The sequence below is a fragment of the Phaseolus vulgaris genome, chromosome 3 (genome assembly GCF_000499845.2).
Source record: "Phaseolus vulgaris cultivar G19833 chromosome 3, P. vulgaris v2.0, whole genome shotgun sequence".
Lineage (NCBI taxonomy): Eukaryota > Viridiplantae > Streptophyta > Magnoliopsida > Fabales > Fabaceae > Phaseolus > Phaseolus vulgaris.
Genome location: NC_023757.2, coordinates 6,545,848 through 6,566,233, shown reverse-complemented (window position 1 = coordinate 6,566,233; position 20,386 = coordinate 6,545,848). Strand labels below are relative to the sequence as shown.

At 35.3% G+C, this 20,386-nt stretch overlaps 2 protein-coding genes across 2 annotated transcripts; both read right to left on the bottom strand.

The window, feature by feature from the left end:
* Positions 1 to 6,930: 6,930 nt before the first annotated feature.
* On the bottom strand, positions 6,931 to 8,845 carry LOC137806462 (2-hydroxyisoflavanone synthase-like). Its single transcript, XM_068606602.1, has 2 exons — positions 7,864 to 8,845; positions 6,931 to 7,778 (listed from the first exon to the last, which is right to left on the bottom strand). The coding sequence occupies exons 1-2, from the start codon at positions 8,758 to 8,760 to the stop codon at positions 7,107 to 7,109; spliced, it is 1,569 nt and encodes a 522-aa protein (XP_068462703.1). The 5' UTR covers positions 8,761 to 8,845; the 3' UTR covers positions 6,931 to 7,106.
* An 8,838-nt stretch (positions 8,846 to 17,683) lies between these two features.
* On the bottom strand, positions 17,684 to 20,117 carry LOC137806464 (2-hydroxyisoflavanone synthase). Its single transcript, XM_068606603.1, has 2 exons — positions 18,889 to 20,117; positions 17,684 to 18,603 (listed from the first exon to the last, which is right to left on the bottom strand). Exons 1-2 carry the CDS (start codon positions 19,783 to 19,785, stop codon positions 17,935 to 17,937), a joined length of 1,566 nt encoding a protein of 521 aa, XP_068462704.1. The 5' UTR covers positions 19,786 to 20,117; the 3' UTR covers positions 17,684 to 17,934.
* Positions 20,118 to 20,386: the final 269 nt, after the last annotated feature.

Here is a 20,386-nt window from a genome sequence, read left to right as displayed (position 1 = left end):
GTCTCCTTTTTGTATTGGAACAGGAGATGTCGAACATTTATCCATTCTGAATCTCTCTAAAACTTTATTAATATATGTTTTCTGAGACAAACCTAACAGTCTTTGTGATCTGTCACAGAATATTTCAATTCCTATCACATAGTATGCCTCACCCATATCTTTCATCTCAAAGTTATTAGAGAGAAATTTCTTAGTCTCACTTAATAGACCAAGATCATTAGTTGCAAGCAAGATATCATCAACATACAGAATCAAGAATATAAACTTGCTCCCACTGACCTTCAGGTATATACACCGATCAATGATGTTTTCCTTAAACCCAAAGGACACAATAGTATCATTGAACTTAAGATACCATTGCCTAGAAGCCTGTTTAAGCCCGTATATTGATTTCTTAAGTTTACACACCATGTGTTCCTTTCCTTCTTCAATGAACCCCACTGGTTGGTCCATATAAACATCCTCTTCTAAATCCCCATTCAAAAAGGCAGTTTTGACATCCATCTGATGCAACTCAAGATCATAATGAGCTACTAATGTCATGATAATTCTAAAGGAATCTTTCTTAGAAACAGGTGAAAATGTTTCCTTATAATCAATACCATCCTTTTGAGTAAAACCTTTGCAACAAGTTGGGCCTTGTAACGTTCAATATTGCCATGAGAGTCACGTTTAGTCTTAAAGACCCATTTACACCCGACTCTCTTGCATCCTTCTGGAAATTCTATAAGGTCCCATACATCATTATGTGCCATTGATTTAAGCTCATCTTTCATGGCATCTAACCACTTATCAGAATTATCATCATTGATGGCGTCTGAAAATGAAACTGGATCATTATCAATACCTAAGTCATTTTCTGACTCTTGTAAATAAACCACATAATCATTCGAAATAGCAGACTTTCTTTCTCTTTGAGATCTTCTTAATACTATTTCTTGTGGTTGTTCTACTACAGGTTCATTGTTAACTTTATGATCATTAATTTTTTTTTCTTCTTCATTGTTGAGTGACTCAACTACATTAGGAACAACAATACTTGAAGTAAAGGTACTAGTTAAAGGAACTTGTACTCTAACTTCCTTAATCTCCACATTTTGTGAAGTATCACTCCCACTGGTTTCACCATTTTCAATGAACCGTGCATTTCCAGATTCAACAATTCTTGTGCTATGGGTAGGACAGTAAAACATATACCCTTTTGACTTTGTTGGATAACCAATGAAATATCCACTGATTGTTCTTACATCCAATTTCTTTTCTTGTGGATTGTATATTCTGACTTCTGCCTGACATCCCCAAACATGCAGGTGTCTCAAACTGGGTTTCCTTCCTGTCCACAATTCAAAAGGTGTCTTTTGAATTGCCTTACTAGGAACCCTGTTCAACAGATACATGGCAGTTTTTAAAGCATACATCCCACATCTTTCATTGTGGATATGCAGATGGAGGCTGATTAGAGTTTGGGCTTTGGGCCCAAATATGATTTAATAATAATAATAATAGAATAAAGGGCCCATTGAAATATATATTTGATGATATACCTAAAACCTACGTCTGATGGAGATTGGGAACTAAAGGCTATAGGGTTCTGTCTATGCAAATAATAGTTGTCTCACTGTTAACCATCACGAAAGTGTGTGACAAGAACGGAATTGCTAAGAGATAGATTTGGACAAAGGAGATAAAGTAATTGCTCAATTAGGATCACTCATGGATCAAGGTAAGTTCCTATTCCTTCTTGATTGTATGATTGTGTGAGAGTCATGATATGATAAGATCTATATGTGAACATTATTGTATGTGTTCAATTTACGTTCATTCATGTTTAAAATTTACATGTGGTATCAGAGCCTCGTTGCTCATTTTTTGTGATTCTCCATTAATGTTTTTTCCAAAATTGAAGAACCCTAATTTTAAAATATTTCCAATTTAAGAATCCTAATTTAAAATTAGGGTTTATAAATTAAGGTTTTCATTCCTCTATAATGATCCATAATTGTCCTAAACCATCCAAAAACAAAGAACCCTAATTTTAAAATAATCTCAATTGAAGAACCCTAATTTTAAAATTAGGGTTTACGGATTAAGGTTTCCATTAACATAACCATAATCTTCCTGCATCCAATGCCATTAACGGCGTTAATACTCTGTGCGCAAATCCATTATCGGAGTCGCTGTTGGCGTGGAACCGCAAGCCACCGTCGCTCGCGCAACCTCTGTCGTTGTCGGCGCGCACCCCTCCGTCACCACCCATATTTGCAGTCGACGACGCAGGTGGCCGTGACCTGATCGTCGTCAAGGAACAGAGTGGTTCGTGCGGTGATCGTGGATCTGTAAGGATCGGGTTGAGCCTAGGGAGCGGTGAACGTGGCTTAGGGCGTGACAACGTCAGGGTTGAAGAAGGAAAGCGCGGTGGCATCAGGGTTGGAGAGGGAGAATGACGGCATCGCGCAATGTCCTTTTTGTTGGCGCCACTAGCGCAGAAATGCTAATCAAATGCGGCTATTTTACATTTACAAATGCGGCTATAGAGCCGCATTTGATCAGCACGCAGTTGTAAATCAGAGAAATACAAATGCGGCTTTATAGCCGCATTTGTAAATGCGATTTACGAATGCGGTTATTTGAAATAGCCGCATTTGTATATTCTTCTGAATGAGCTGGGGTTTTAGGGGCATGTTATTGGTGAAGAGTGGAAGGAGAGAAGAGGAAACATGGCAATGGCGGCGAAAGCAGTGGCGGAGCGGCGAGAGCGAAATGCAACAGCGGCGGAAGCAATGGAACAATACACCTTCAAAATGCATAGCGAAACCCATTAAAAACGAAAGCAATATGGAAAGCGAAAGCCATTGGAGTTCAATGTAGTTGTTAGGGGCAATGGAAACAAGAGAATGAGGGGCAATGCAATTACGTACCTTCGAAAATGCAGAACTTCGCAACCAGAGAAAACGAAGAACAGATATGAGCGCAAACAGAGAATGAACGAAACTATTGAGCGCGTAAAATTTTTAGGGTAAAAACCATTTACAAATGTGGCTAAACGTAAAAACCACATTTGTAAATGGAAGCTCTTGATTTACAAATGCGGTTATTTAAATAACTGCATTTGTAAATCAAAATAATTTCAAAAATGTCACCACATTTTTTACGAATGCGTTTAAGCGCTGAACCGCATTAAATAAGGAGCGTTTTTCTTATTTTTGTACTAGTGCGCGGTTATCTTTTTCCTGAACATGGTTCAACATCCATTAATGGCGCGGTGTCACGGGGGCGCGGTTGAGCAGGTGACCGCGCCACGTACAGGGAGACAGCGGTGGGGAGCTGTCGGAAAGAAAGAGAGAGTAAGATGAGTAGGGTTTTTGGTGTGTGGTAGTATCATCCTCGGCGTGGATGATGCAATGGAAGGGAGGTTCACGGAATTGGAATGCAACATAATGTTGGATTCAAAATATTATAATATAATGAAATCCGTGTATGAATTATCCACTTTACGTTATGATTTTTATTAAGGTTTTTATTAAACTTTAATTAAAGTTTTTTTAATTAAAGTTTTATTATATTATAATGTAATTTAATTTACATTAAGTTAAAAGTTTAATTAAAGTTTTTAATTCAAATTTTATTATGTTATTATAATTATTTTAATTTGAATTATATTAAAGTTTAATTAATTGATTGAAAGTGAGGAATGAAAAATTATTTTTTCCGCTTTATGTATTATTTTTAATGATATAATTTTTGGAATTATTTGTATGATAGATTTGTAAACACTAAAGTGATCAAATCTTTATGTTTTATTTAATTTCAAATTATGGATGAATTTTATTTCAATTAATGATATAATTTCTAGAGTTATTTGTATGATAGTTTTGTAATCACCAAAGTGATCAAATCTTTAAGTTTTATTTAATTTCATATTACTGATAAATTTTATTTCAATTACCTATAGAATGGATGTTAAATTATTTAAATATGGGTAAATGGAAATTCATTATTATAAGACATTTTTGGATCGCCCAAAGGTTGATTAGTTGTCCTTATAATTAATGAATATGATTGTTGGTAGTGAGTATGTGTTATTAGTTTTGCTTGTATATCCAAAGATAACAAGTGTTTCTAGTTGATGCATATATCTTGGCAAATAAAGTTAATATTATTAGCATCATTATGTTTTGTGTATTAATGAAACTCCCAAAGGAGAACATTAGTATACATAGAATGTTTTCTGAATCTGTATTGTATGTTTAGTTTATGACTCGAAGTATTAATGTTAAGCGTGTGTGATTGCAGAGACAGAACCCTATAGCCTTTAGTTCTCAATCTCCATCAGACGTAGGTTTTCATTAGGTATATCATCACATATATATTTCTCACGTTAACCAATGGACCCTTTATTCTATTATTATTATTCATATTTGGGCCGAAAGCCCAAACTCTAAGTCATGTGAGTCACTTTATAGAAATTAATTTACATAATTTCTTACATGTCGTGCTTCACACTACTCCCACTGCTAAATTGTCCAGCGACCACAAACACGTAACAACACTCCCGTATTGGCCTCCACGTAGACTTGGAGCACACACCAAACCTGTACTCCTACGCTCTCGAGAACCACACACACCCCCACGCCCTCCACCAACATAGGATCAAGAAACGAACAAGATGACTCTGACGCACTTGCTCAACACTCCACAACACCGCAGGCTTGCACTCCACCAATCTGCACCCACAACATAAGAACCAATCAATCCACACATGCAAGAGTCTCATGAAAATCAAGAAACCCTAACCCTATTCGTATTTGTTGTATATTTATTTAATATTTTAAATTATGTACGTCCATATTCTTTTTTAGGTTCTTACACTCCCTAAAACAGAAAGTAAAAAATAAAGCTAGGGTGGAAGGCTCTATTTCTGAACCTTACTTGGTAGAGGAAACATCTACATTTGCCTCATTTTATTATCCTGATCATGTTGAAACAAGAAGGACTAGAATCCCTCGTAATCTTGAAGTAGGTGAGGGTTGTTCATGTGCTCCTCCTATTTCAATTTTCAATTATCAAGGAAGAGCAATTGGAAAATGCATGACATATTATCTAAACCAAAGAGACTTTGATGTTGCCCAATTGTATGTTCTTCAAAATTGTGAAGAGGTTCAACCATACTTTGAGTAAGATGATATTCATTCATTTTAAAAGAAGGTTAATTATGTTAATTTATGTGGTTTGAGTAATGAATTTCTTTATTGTGGTATTTATGTTGAATATTTAAGAGAGATTAGTCCTACTGCTTTAGAAGCTCAAATTGACCAAGACATTTGTGTAATTTGCCTTATAAAAAAATTATTTTTATATAGACATTGTGTAATTTATAATCTTTTGTTTAGGTTCTAAATCTAGAAAATAATATTGAAGGTCCATTATTGGTTAATTTAGCATGGGGTCCTAAGAGAAAAGTTCAATCATGGCCTATCTATGTTATCAATGGAGTGAAGGCATGAATTCCACTAACTATGGTGTTTATATACGAGGAACCAATGATCAATTAGAGTCAGATTTCTATGTAATATTGTCTAATATTATTCAATTGGAGTACATTGGATTTCCAATAATGAATGTATTTCTCTTTCAGTGTGAATGGTTTGATAATACTCCTAATATAGGAACCAAAGTAGATAACAACTATGGAATTGTTTAAGTAAAGGAATCATGGAGATATAATAAAGCGTATGATCCATTCATATTTGCAAAACAAGCACATCAAGTTTATTACACCAAATATTCTGAGGGACACCAAGGTTGGTTTGAAGTAATTAAAACAAAAGCTACTAGTTAGAATCATTGATAACACAATAAGTGAGGTTGAGCATGACACTCCATACCAAGATGATGAGCTTCTACAACTTGAAGTAGTGCTACATGTTGATCCAAACTTCATTCATGATTCTCTTGCCGATGTCGATGGGGGAAAAGAAGTAGATATACAATTACTAAATGAAACAAACATAGATGAACAATACGAGGATGAATACATTTCAAGTGAGGATAACATTAATAGTGATCTCAGTGACACGGATACCTCATCGGTAATTAATGCATTAAAATTGATTGTATACCTTGTCTAAATTATGTTTTATATTAATTTTATTGTGATTTAAAATAGTTGGAGTGAATGATAGACAATATAACTTACATATTTGATTGTAGAAAACACAATTAGGTTTGAATCTTTTGATCATGATTACTTTATTTGTTTATTTAAAATTAATTGATCCACTTTGATTATTGTATTACATTAATATGTTTTACTTGGAGATGACACCAAGAGTTAAGGTGGTGGTCATAGACAATATTCCATAACAATCTATTCAAGTAAACCACCTCATAAAAGTGTTCCAACTTATAGAAATACATAAAAGTGTTTATGATAAGCCTAATATAAAAATAACAACAGAGTATTTGAAAAGCTTTTAGAAAAACCTAACTATTTAGGTGTAATTGGCTAGTCACATTCATGGTGATGAGCATTCAACACCAAAATAATGACAATGGAAAAAAACATGTTGAGTTCTTTAAAAAAAAAAAAACTTATATAAAGTCTTCACTGTTTGGAAGTAGTTTAATGAAAATGCGATCGGAATTACTATAGGGTTTAATCACCATAAACTTGGTCATGATGTCCGAGCAAATGCTATACCGCAACAATAGTGGAAAGAGAAGAAGCGATTTCCTCCGAGACGTCTCCTTCAACGATGACTAGTCATTGTTTAAATATGTTTTTCACATAAAATAATACTTTTTTTTTCCTGATAAAAAGAATATAAAATAGAACTCTATGCGCAAAACCTTCTGATATAATATCGTTTCTTTGTTTTATGCTTGTTGTTGAGTTTTCTTATAAACAAAATGTATGGATGATAATAGGAAAAAACCAATATATATAGTATTGAATGATTATAAACTTTTGTAATGAATGATATCTGAAGTTACATCACAGTATCAAATAAAGGCATCTCATAGGTATGTCAATTACGCCTTATTGAAATAATTATGAGAACATAAAAGTAACTGCAAAACGGTAAGATAGTGTTGAAAGTGGTAATTTATGAGGAGAGGAGTTTGGCGGCGAGGGTTGTTTTTGCAAGTGGAACACATACGAGGTTGTGTTTCCTGGGAACTGTGAGGCCAGCTCTCTCTTCCATGCTAACTTTGGCATCATCACCATGCAGTATGTGTCCTTGTGAGTCCACCACTTGCAGGTCAAAGCACTGGACAACAGATGCAAGAAATGTTGCCATTCCTGAAGTAGACAAATTCACTCCAGGGCACATTCTCCTACCTGACCCAAATGGGAGAAGTTGAAAATGCTGCCCCCTTAGATCAAGAGGCCCAACTCCCCCTTCAGCTCCACTTTCTAAGAATCTCTCAGGACGAAATTCCAATGGTTTGTTCCAGTACTTAGGGTCTCTTCCTACAGCCCACACATTGAAAAGTATCAATGCTCCCTCTGGGATCACACACCCTTCAATCTCACACTCTTCCACACACTTTCTTTTCACCACAGGGAGTGGTGGGTGCAAGCGGAATGTCTCCTTCACTATGGCCCTGATGTAAGGAAGGTTTTGAGTATCAACTTCATCAACCACTCTATCTTTCCCCACAACACTGTACACCTCCTCCCGAGCCTTTTGCAACACCCTAGGGTTGTTGATGAGTTCTGCCAAAGCCCACTCAGTTGCCACGGCTGTGGAATCTGTTCCTGCTGAGAAGAAATCCTGTCACAATAAAAAATGTGTGTATCAGTTAGTTGCTACACTGGTTGGTTAGTATGAATAAGAAAAGACAAGTAGAGAAACTTACGACAACAAGACCCTTGATCTGCTCTTTGGTAATTTTGATCTCCATGGTCTCGTCCTCAGCGAATTCAAGCAAAGTATCGAGGAAAATACCGCTCTGCTCTCCCTCAACAACTTCTCCGTTCTTTCTCCTTCTCACGATCTCTTGGCGCTTCTTGATGACCTTCTCAATGACGGGGTCGAACTTGTTGAATATTTCATCGATCCTCTTCTCATACTTTCCAAACTTGAGCTTATTCAAGGGCCAGATGAAGTTGGTAAGACTGTACTCACCGAAGATCTTAACTGTCTCGCGAGCCAAATCTCTAACCTCTTCGGCCTCACCCAGCATCAGCATGGAGATGGTATTGTTTGTCCACTTGAGAAGCTCCTCGGTGATGTTAAGGGGCTGTTGGGACTCTGCACTTTGGGCGAATACTCTGAGAACCTTGCGGATCTCATGGCTCCTCAAGGGCCTCAACTTGTTGACGGTGGTGGCGTTGAGGAGGTCGTTCATGATGAGCTTCCTGATGAACTTCCAGTAAGGTCCAAAAGGAACCATGGCAACGGAGTTGTCGTAAGTGAGGCGCTTAATAGCAGAGGTTTGGAACCTGGTGTTGAAGGAAGCAGCCTCGTGGGTTTGAAGGAAGAGTTTGAACAACTCGGGGGTGGAGGCAACAACGGTGGGCATGGAGCCAAAGTAGAGAGAGAACAAAGGGCCATAACGTTGGGAAAGAGTAATGAGAGAGTGGTGCAGAAGTTGGCCATTCAAAAGGTGAAGGTGTCCAATGAAGGGAAGCCGAGGCTTTGGGCTAGGAGGGTTGGGAAGGTGTCGAAGGGCCTTGGATTTAGCAGTGGGTGTAGGACGCAGGTGCAGAAACAGTCCTATCAACAACAAACCGATTGCAATTTCCAGCAACATGATTGTTTTTGTTTCTGCTTATCAGATCTTCTTCCTCTCTGCAACTCACTGCCTAGATAGAGAAGAGAGTCTGAGGATACATACAGGCTTCCATCGCTCCCCTTTTATAGGAACCTCATATTCGCCTCCATGTCTCTTTCAAATGTTATTCTTCTTTCTTTTCACACAAGCAGACACAAACTTCTTCTCAATATTATATTATAGGAAAATGACACTTATGCAACTCGATACAATTTAATATAATTTAATGAATTTATAAATAAATATATATAATAAAAAATAAGTTTCAAAATAAATTATATCATTAAAATAATAATATTTAGAGTTATAAAAAATATAAATTATAAATATATCATTACTATATTTTAATTCTTCCTAACTTTTTATTACATTCCCCATACTTTTCTTGGTTAATAATGCACACCAAAAAGCTTCACCTACTCCATTCCTAGTCGAAGACGATGTGCTCACGAACTCTTTTCGGCTGCGAGTCTTAAATACTGCTTATGCTTATGCTTATCTTATGGGCTCCAATTCCCTCAACAAATCCTCAAAATTTACAATTTTAATCAATTACTGCTTATAATACTCCTCACTTTTTAACACTACCGTTTATTTATTGCTCTACTCGTCTTTAAAAATTATATATTCAATAAAATTAAAATTAAAAATAGTCAGGCAAAATAAAATTAAAATAAATCCAAGAGGTTGTTTTCATTTTCACTTTCATTCTCAAGTCAAAAGCCTAATAATCTCTTCTTACGAGGGCTGGCCAAGAGTGCATGCACTTCATATCTGCAAATTCTCAAGTCAATTTTGGGTGATTCATCATTATTTTAATATGCTTCAAATCAAACCAACTCAAAATCTTTGAATCAAAATACGTACTACGACTTCGTTTTGCTTGCTTACCACAGTTTCTGCGGCGGATCATATCATGCCAAAAAAATCTTGTGAGATTCTAAATTCTAATTTTTTTTTTCAATTTCTCCTACTCTAATCCAATAATTGAAGTCTCGAAAAAATGATACATATATAACTAATGAACAATATGCTTATTATATTTATAGTCTTTTAATAGTTTTTCCACACTTTGATTGTGGTGGACCAAAGCTGTTTTCCTTTAAGGGTCAATTAATTATCACAAGGTATTAAAATTTAATTATCAATTAACAATATGTACAATGATAAATCAAATTTCGTTTTTTTTTATAATTTTATGTTACGGTTATTTATTTTAATTATTATATTATTCATAGCATTTATTATATTATTTTGAAATTGGACTTATATGGACAGATGATATTTTTTATATTATATTAATCAACATAATGAAATATAGTATCTAATATTTAATTGATTTTAAAACATTTTAAAATGTAATTTAAATTGAATATTCCAATTAATACATAATATAAAAATATATAATTGATTTGTCCCGTCTGGAAAATCTTCATAACCTATTATATCGTAAACTTTCAAAATTTTACAGAAAACTCATACTTTTATTGGACTTGTAGAAATACTCACACGTTGGAGTATGAGACTAATTTGTTATTGATGGTTCATACAAGGAGTGTAATCAAGAATCATACAAAAATATCTTGCTTTTTCAAAATATTTTGGACTATTATGCTCTTAAATTTGATTACATAAAATATCAATCAATTCATTTTTTTTATCTTATTAATAACATATCAACCAATTCATTCTTTTTTATCTTATTAATAACATATATGTAGGTTGCACTTTAAGTGGGCGTGATGTTGGCATGAAAAAAGCATTACTTATCTTATTTTTTTTCATAGTTTCTGAAATCATTAGGATATTTGAGAATTTAGGAATTCAAAGTTTACTGATTGTTTAACCGTATTTCAAAGTCTTTGTCTTAAAAAAATTCTTTTTTTTCTGCCTCATATCTTTGAAAATACTGAGTAAACATTGATCTTTTAATTATCATTTTCCCACACAAACAAGCTCATATGCGCCTACCACTGTCTTTAAAATATTATTCTTCTTTGTTTTCACACAAGCAAACATAAACTTCCCAATATTATATAATTCTTCTTCACTTTTTATTACATTCCTCATACTTTTCTTGGTTAATAATACACACAAAAAAGCTTCACTTACTCTATTTCTAGTCCAAGACGATGTGCTCACGAACTCCTGCTTATGCTTATGTTATGGCCTCTTCCCTCAACAAATGCCTAAAATTTCAAATTATAACCAATTACTGCTTATACTCTTCACTTTTTAACACTACCGTTTATTGCTCTATTCCTGTTTAAAAATTAAATATTTTCAAAACTACTTTTTAAGTTAGTATAATTAAGAGTAAAACTTAAAACTCTGATTAAATAAAAATAAATTTTTAAATAGTCAGGCAAAATAAAATTAAAATAAATCCAACAAGTTGTTTTCATTTTCACTTTCATATTTTCACTTTCACTTTCATTTTCACTTAATATCTGCAAATTCTCAAGTCAAATTTGGGTGATTCATCATTATTTTAATATGCTTCAACTCACCAACTCAAAATCTTTGAAAATACGTAGTTGGCAATAGCACTTCGTTTTGCTTAGCACAGTTTCTGCGGCCATGCAAAATAAGATTTTAAATTATTTTTCTTTTTTCAATTTCTCCTACTACAATTCAATCCACTTTAAAATATTCTGGGTTTCAAATTTGACACTCATAAAATACAGATATGTACATTTTTTATTTTTTCTACACCTTTCTAACATTTAATAAAAAATTAATTCGTTTCTTTTTCTGATTTATTTATTCTAAATTATTTTATATTTAAAATAAAAATATTATCTTATTTGTATTGGATAGAAGCAAAGTAGAAAATGAAATAATTATGTAGCATCACTCTAAAATAATTTCATCTTCATTTTCTAGTAGGTTTCATCTCCTAATTTCATTAATGTCTTTTTTTTTTTTGTGTGTTTATCCTATCACGCCTTCAATGCACATCATTTCTTCTTCCTCAAATTTTACTCATATTTTTTTCCTAAAATCTCATAAATATTTCGTTTGGTTTTAGAAAGCAGTGGAGGGTGTCTTTCTACATTATACATGTATAGTTAAATTTTAAAAATATTATATACTCATGCTATTTAATAAGAAAATATTTTTATATTTCTTTTTTAGAAGATATCTTCTTATTAATATATTATGTTTTATATTGTTATGAAAAAAAAAATGTGTTTATATAAAAATACTCACGTTAAAGTTAATTGAAGTCTCCAAAAAATCATAAATATGTAACTAATGAACAATTTATTATTTTTTTTTTATCAGCAAAGAATTAAGATGAATTAAAGGAATGCTTCAGGGGTATCTCAGCCAGTATACAAAATCAAATTGGTTTAGGACATAAGAGTTATCCTAAAACCCTTCAAAAAAAAAAACAACCTTTACATTACAACTCCCTTATACCACTAGGTCAAACTCATATGGCTGATTCTTCCTGCACCCGATGATTTTGAACTGACACCCAATCACATGTACGAAAAGACCAAATTATCCTTAATGAATTTAAAAAATACCTTAAATGTGATCTGCACTCAACCCTATTCTTCTTCTTCTTCGTTTGTGCGTGAAGCAGCAGCCGCAGGCACCGTGAGACACCATGAGACACCGTCAGCCACTGTGAGACACCGTCAGCCACCTTCGCCTTTGTTCGTTTGCTTCACCGTGAGTGACCTTCATCATTGCAGGCAGAGCAACAGCCGCCACGGTCAACTTCTGAAGTCAGAGAGGGAACCATCGTCGAAGAAGTCAAGGTACAATGATTAAAGAAAAAAAAATTGTGCATATATAAAATATTCACGTTAAAGTTAATTGAAGTCTCGAAAAAAATGATAAATATGTAACTAATGAACAATATGCTTATTATATTTATAGTATTTTAATAATTTTTACACCTATTTGAATATTTATTATAAGCGTCTTGCTTTCTTAATCTCCATATATCAAATATCCCCCATTCATTGTATGTCAAAGTAAAGAAACTTTGTCTACTACTATTAAGTGTAATATTGATGGGTCTATTAAATGCCATCTTGGCTATTAATGCAATGCTGAAATTTTTGGAGCATCTAGTGAAGAATAATACGAATTATAATGGTATAACTGAAGTTTTTCCTGATGGGCTGATTGTTCTGAAGATAAAAGTTGAGCAAACAAAAAAAAATAAATATATATATATATATATATATAAAAGGATATTCTTTATAGATAAAATGTGAGTCAAAGTTGGTGGTTAAGGAATTCATAAGCCAAAGTTTGGTTTCCTAAAATATTAAATACTCACATTCATGAGTTTTTCCTAGTTGATTATTTTTTATATTAAGAAAGATTTTTTTAGGAATATATTTGAGTTACTTGAATTTATATTAGTTGGTCATGGATTGGATTTTTCATATATAATCAAATTTAGATCCAATCCAAATTCAATAAAATAAATTGATCTAAAATTCAAATCAATTATAACTAGATCAAATTGATTCAAATCTATATTAAATTCACTTTGTCAATTAGAATAAATTCAACGTGAGATCAACCTAATTGACCTAACATAAGATCAACCAAATTCAGCTTGGCATGATTTTAACCATATCATTGCTCGATGTATCGATCGAACATAGAACCAACTTAACTTGACTCGACCTGATCCAATCCGTCTCGATCCTACCTAAGCTTGACTCAATCTAGACCTAGCTCGATCTAGGCCTAACCTAACGCAATCTTGATTGGATTTGGCCTGATTTGAGCCTAACACAACTCAGTTGAATGTGGACTAGGTCGACTCAGCTCAACCTAAAAACAAGTCGACTAAGTTCAACCTGACATCGGATCGATCCAACTCAACTTAACATGGTCCCAAACCAATTTGGGTTCGATGTCTCCACCAAAAACAAACCCAACTTAACTTGGTCAAGTTGAATTTAACTCAACTCGATCTGGTCTTAGGCCTACTTAGCTCGACTTGGATCTAGGCTGAATTAGGTTGACCTATGCCTAAGTTTGACTTAAGCCCGAATTGACTTTGACTCGAGTTCTCCCATGCTTAGGATGAATCATCTTGACCTAGTTTCAAGTTAAATTGACTTAAACTGTGCTTGGTTCGACTCTACTCGACTTGGGTTTATAGGCTGAATTGACTTGATTTGTTCCCAAGCCAACTCGACTTGACATGCTCCTAGGCCAACTTGACTTGGACTCGAGCCGACTCGGCTCGATGTGGGCCTGATCAACTCAACTTGACTTATGCCCATGCCGACTCGCATTAATTTGGGCCCGACTAACTTTGCTACATTTGGGCAGCTTGGGCTGACTCAACTTGATTTGGGACAGCTTGACCTAGGTCTGAGCTTACATCGGTCGACTTCGATCAGGTTAACAAAGCTTGACCTAAACGCAAGTCAACAGATATTGGCATGTGCCCTAGCCCACTCAACAAAATATGGGCCCAAGATTACTCAATTCAACTCGACCTGGGTTGGGCTGACTTTACTCGACCTGGGTCAAGGTCGACTCTACTCAACCGACGCTTAGGATGATTGGACTCAACTTAGGCATATGCTCACTAATCTTCATTTGAGCCCGAGCGCACTCCGCTTGACCTGAGCCTTACTAACTTGACTCGACTTGGGCCTAGGTTGACTCAACATAACGGGACCAAGGTTGATTAAGCTCAACCTGTGTCCGATATGGCTTGAGCCCAAGTTGACTCTAACTCACTCGACTTGACCTAGTCTTAGGCCAACTCGATTGGACTTTTTGATAGACCCACTAGGCTTGATGTGGGTTTGGGCCCACTCAACTTGACCTGGGTTAGTCAACTCTACTCGACTTAGGCCAGGTTGACTTTGCTCGACTCGAGTTTATGTCACCTTGATTTGGGTTTGGGCCATTCATCTTGACATTGGCCCGATCGACTTAACTGGACCTGGCTCAAAGCAACTCCACTTGATCGGGTCCAAGGCCAACTTGGCCTAACTTGGGTTAGAGCTAAACTCGAACCCAAGCTAACTCTAATTGGACTCTACTTGGGCCCAATCGACTTGGCTCGACTTGGACCCTGCTCACTCAACTCAACTTGGGTCCAAACTAATAAAGTTACACCCTGGTCTAGATCGGGGTTGGACTTGTTCATAGGCCCATTCTGCTCGATATGGACCGTATCGACTCGAATCGACCTGGGTCAGATCGTCTCGACTCGACAAGCACCAAGCCGACTCTTTGACTTGGTCCATAGTCTAATCGACTTGAATTGGACTTGGGCCCAATTGAGTTAATTTGGGCCTAATCAACTTAACTTGACCTGGGCCCATACACACTCACTAGCCTTATTCATAGATTATTGGACTATAATAATAAATAAATCCATTGTTTTAATTAATATTCTTATAATTGGGTTTATTTGGGCCTTAACTATTATTATTGTTAATTTTGTGTTTTTAGAGTAAATTATCCAGAGGAAACATCTACCTTTGTGAATGGGCCAAATATTCAAAAGTCCGAGTTGCTTCTTGAATCAAAACAGAAAAAATATTCTGAGGAGAAGAAAGAGAAAATAAAAGCTACAAGATTCCAGAAACAGAATTGGAAGCAAATCTTCTGCAAAATAAAAAGAATTATGGAAAGTGGAAACTGTTTACAAAATCTAAACTGCAATATTTTCCCAAGATCCTTGGAGTAGAAAAGCCTATAAAAGGACACAAGCGTCAAGGAGAAAAGAGAGAGCTTCATAAGGTTTTCTTAGTTTATTTTCTTCTTAGTAATTCTTTTATTTTGCCTCCGCATGGAAGGCTAAACCTTTTTGGTTGATTCTTTTGTAATTCTCCATTGAGTTCTGGGGTTTTGTTCAATAAAAGTTTCGATTTTTAATTCTCTATAGCAGTTGTTTTAATAGTCTAATCTTCTGGAAAACTAGTTTTTTTTAGAGGTTGTACTTGAACGCATGATTGAGGGTATTCCTTATCTTAAACTTTGGTTTCTTAGTTAGTTCACATTGTTCTAAGTAATTTCTTGGGCGCATGATTCAAGAGAGAGAAGGTAAGCATTCTCATGGAGTATACGCATGGAACAAAACGGGTATTGATTAAACCAGTAGACGCATGTTTTACTGGTGAGTTTCAGTTGAATCAGATCGGCGCATGTTCAATCTGGTTTAACTCTATTGGAGGATTGAGAAAAGATTATTCTTTAGAGAACCTGTGAATAATTCAATGGTGGAAGAACTTGGGATCAACCGCTTTTTATTTGCTATTTTAATCTCTTTTATATTTTCTGCACAACTATCTCAAACCCCCTTTTTATTTTTATTGTTATTGCTAACTTTTATTGCTTGCAGATAGATTTTAAACCCTGATCAACTGATTTTACTATTGGATTCGTTGGGAGACGACTTGGGAACATTTGTCCACAATTATACTATCATCTCTCTAGTGTTAGACAAGTCTACGCTAGAATCATATTAATTTGACAGCAAAACGACAGCTAACACCTGGGCCCATACAAACTTAACTTTGTTAGGGCTCAAACATAATTGGATCAATCTGAGCTCATGTTGGACTTGAGAATGCTAACTCTAGCTAAACTCGACCTGGACTGATTCGACTGAATCGAATCAAGGTCGACTGGACTCAATGTTGATTTGGAATGAATTGACTCAACTCTATCTTCTCCTAGACTAAAAATCGACTTGATTTGTGCCTGAGTCAACTTGACTCAACCTGAGTCCTACCCAATACTATCTTACTTGGATCTAGCTTAATCCACCATTTCATAACTTAAAATGACCCGAATGTACATTAGTTTTATATTTTTAAAATCTAAAAGTTATCCAATTTAATCCAATTGAATTTATTGATCTAAAATCCAAAAATACGATTTGTAATAGATAAATTTAAACAGACTTAAAATAATATAAAATTATATAATTATTAAATGAATTTAACATTTTTAGTTTTCTCCGAACCTTAATTTATATAACTAGCATGAGTTTTCCTAATCCCTTTATGTTTTGTATTTTTTTTATGTTACATGTGATATATGGATATTGATGACTTAATTGAGATATCAATCTTCTTATTACTTTTTTAGCAGTGTACTTGCTTCATCTTTTCCTAGGCTATCACCGCTATAAAGAGTAGGTGCATTAAAGGAGCAGTGCAATAATTGGTCTTTTTTTTATAGAGTACACCTTTTAATGTGTTTTTTCTTAAGTATTTTAAATTCCCAAGACTTGTGTGAATGTTATTTAGAAACATTATCTATAAAATAGACAAAAATACATTTACTTGTTCATTTAAGACAGAATAAACCAGTAATTATAGCTTTGAAAAGTTCTAACACTTTGCACATGTTACATACAAAATGCAAAATTTGTTCACATAGGTAAATGATCCAACTGCTTGCTATATTCAAAATGATTAACTTCTTTAAGTAATGATTTGTCATCTTTAAGATAATTTTTAAAACCTTGTTTGCATGATTTGTTAACTTAGATTTAGTAGTAGTAAATACTTGTTCAACCTACACAAGGAGCAAAACAAGTAATCCATTGATTTGAGAGCTATTGATGTTTGTCTGCAGTTTGGGGGAGTTTGGGGGACTAGAGATGGAGTCACTGGATATGTAGATTCATATTATGCTAGAGATCTTGATAAAAAGAAGTTTTCAAAATTTACACAATCCCCTAATTCAAATCTTCCTTTTTTTGCTATGAATTATTTGACTTAAAATGATGTTTTGACTACTTGTAGGATATTATTTACAATATTTGTAGCAATTGTAATAACATGGAGAAAGTGTTAAAGTTGAAATTATATAAATCTTATTTAAAGTAAACATTGTTATAAAAGAAATTAGATATCTTAGATCTTATCTATTGAAAAGAAAACACTGCAATTCAAACTGTTAAAATATTATAATAAGGCACTGGTAATATATATTATAGGTTTCTCAAAACAAAGTTTAGGATCCAAAATTTCTACACAACAATTGGTAACAAACAGACAAACTGGAGTTCATGTGATACATGTGAATGTGCCCTTACTTGGTTAAGTATCAAAGGCACCTTATTGAAATGATTATTATCAACATACAAAAACAAGTGCATGCGGAAAGACACTAATTTTGTATATATCTTATGAACTAGGAAAGGAGTTTAGCTGCAATGCTTGTCCTTGCAACTGGAACACACTCCAGATTATGTGCCCTTGGAACTGTGAGCCCACCTCTCTCTTCCATGCTCACTTTGGCGTCATTGCCTTTCAATATTTGTCCTTGTGAGCCCACCACTTGCAGGTCAAAGCACTGGATAACAGATGCAAGAAGTGTTGCCATACCTGAAGTAGCCAAATTCACTCCAGGGCACATTCTTCTACCTGACCCAAATGGGAGAAGTGTGAAATGTTGGCCCCTAAGATCAAGAGGGCCAGCTTCCCCTTCAGCTTCACTTTCTAAGAATCTCTCAGGACGAAATTCCAATGGTCTGTTCCAGTACTTAGGGTCTCTTCCTACAGCCCACACATTGAAAAGTATCAATGCTCCCTCTGGGATCACATAACCGTCAATCTCACACTCTTCCACACACTTTCTTTTCACCACAGGGAGTGGTGGGTGCATGCGGAATGTCTCCTTCACAATGGCCCTGATGTAAGGAAGGTTTTGAGTATCAACTTCATCAACCAGTCTATCTTTCCCCACAACACTGTACACCTCCTCCCGAGCCTTCTGCAACACCCTAGGGTTGTTGATCAGCTCTGCCAAAGCCCACTCAGTTGCCACGGCTGTGGAATCTGTCCCTGCTGAGAAGAAGTCCTGCACATACAAACGATTGTGTATTAGTCTAAGATGCCACATCAAATAAAAATATATATACTTTTTGTCTTGAGCTACACAATGTATGTGCCTCCTTATAAACATATATATAATAACAATTATTGAGTATAGCATTAACATTTCCTTCATTAAATACTCCAAAAGCTTGTTAAGACTTAGCCCTATATTTATATATTCTTTTTTTTGAACAAAAAGAAGTTTGATATTGATATATATCATTAAATATGATGAAGCCGACCAAGAAAAAAGAAGCAGGAAACTCACGACAACAAGACCCTTGATTTGCTCATCGGTAATTTTGATCTCCATGGTCTCGTCCTCAGCGAATTCAAGCAAAGTGTCGAGGAAAACCCCGCTCTGCTCTTCCGCAACAACTTCTCCGTTCTTTCTCCTTCTCACGATCTCTCGGCGCTTCTTGATAACCTTCTCAATGATGGGGTCGAACTTGTTGAATATTTCCTCAGTCCTATTCTCGTACTTTCCAAGCTTGAGCTTATTCAAGGGCCAGATGAAGTTGGTAAGACTGTACTCACCGAAAATCGTAAGAACATCACGAGCAATATCTCTAATCTCTTCAGCCTCACCCAACATCATCATGGAGATAGTGCTGTTGGTCCACTTGAGAAGCTCCTCGGTGACGTTAAGGGGCTGTTGGGCCTTTGCGCTTTGTGCCATCACCTTGAGGAACTTGCGGATCTCTTGGGTCCTCAAGGGCCTCAGCTTGTTGACGGTGGTGGCGTTGAGGAGGTCGTTCATGATGAGCTTCCTGATGAACTTCCAGTAAGGTCCAAAGGGAACCATGGCCACTGAGTTGTCATAAGTGAGGCGCCTTATGGCAGAGGTTTGGAACCTGGTGTTGAAGGAAGCAGCCTCGTGGGTTTGAAGGAAGAGTTTGAACAACTCAGGGGAGGAGGCAACGACGGTTGGCATAGAGCCAAAGTAGAGAGAGAACAAAGGGCCATGGCGTTTGGATAAATCTATGAGGGCATAGTGGAGAAGTTTGTCCTTGAGAAGGTGAAGGTGACCGATGAATGGAAGACGAGGCTTTGGACTAGGAGGGTTTGGAAGGTGGCGAAGGGCCTTTGATTTAGCAGTGGGTGTGGGACGCAGGTGCAAAAACAAAGCTAGCACCAACAAACCAATTGCAAGTTCGAGCAACATGGTTGTGTATGTGTTTTGTTTGACCTTGGTACGAGGATACTACCTTCCTACGCTTCCCTTATATAGCATCTGATCCACGACTCATGGGAATTTCTTACATTAAATGAATGTAGTGTTTCTTGTTTGTGGACTAATCGATTATTCTATTCCAAATCATTTGTTTTACTGCTGAAGTAGACCAGGAAGGAAATACATGTTTTTAATTATTATTTAACAAAATATAATATTCTGTTGATTGAACTGTTTTTACTATAAAGAAGATATAAAGCAGCCCCGAAATATATACCAACTACTACATCTCAGGTCTAACATCTCGTGCTGTGACTTTTCTTACTCAACTATGACACGTTTCACTATATATAGTCATTCCACGTAACAACAAGCAACAAAAGGAAAAATATGCTTTGGCACCATATAAAAACAAAACACTTCCATTTTAAATTTAGTTTAATAATATGATAATATATATATTTATAATTTATATTGAAATATAAAAGAAGTATGATTAAAATAGTAATATTTTGAGTTATCAAATGTGTGTATCTTTGCAACTGTGTCAAGGTATTGGCATCCAACAACAAATTAGAGGAGGACAAACATA

Coding starts and splice junctions, on each gene's coding strand:
- LOC137806462 (XM_068606602.1), bottom strand. CDS start 8,760: ATGTTGCTGGAAATTGCAATCGGTTTGTTGTTGATAGGACTGTTTCTG. Junction 7,779..7,863: donor AGATCAAGGGTCTTGTTGTC/GTAAGTTTCTCT, acceptor TTATTGTGACAG/GATTTCTTCTCAGCAGGAAC.
- LOC137806464 (XM_068606603.1), bottom strand. CDS start 19,785: ATGTTGCTCGAACTTGCAATTGGTTTGTTGGTGCTAGCTTTGTTTTTG. Junction 18,604..18,888: donor AAATCAAGGGTCTTGTTGTC/GTGAGTTTCCTG, acceptor TTGTATGTGCAG/GACTTCTTCTCAGCAGGGAC.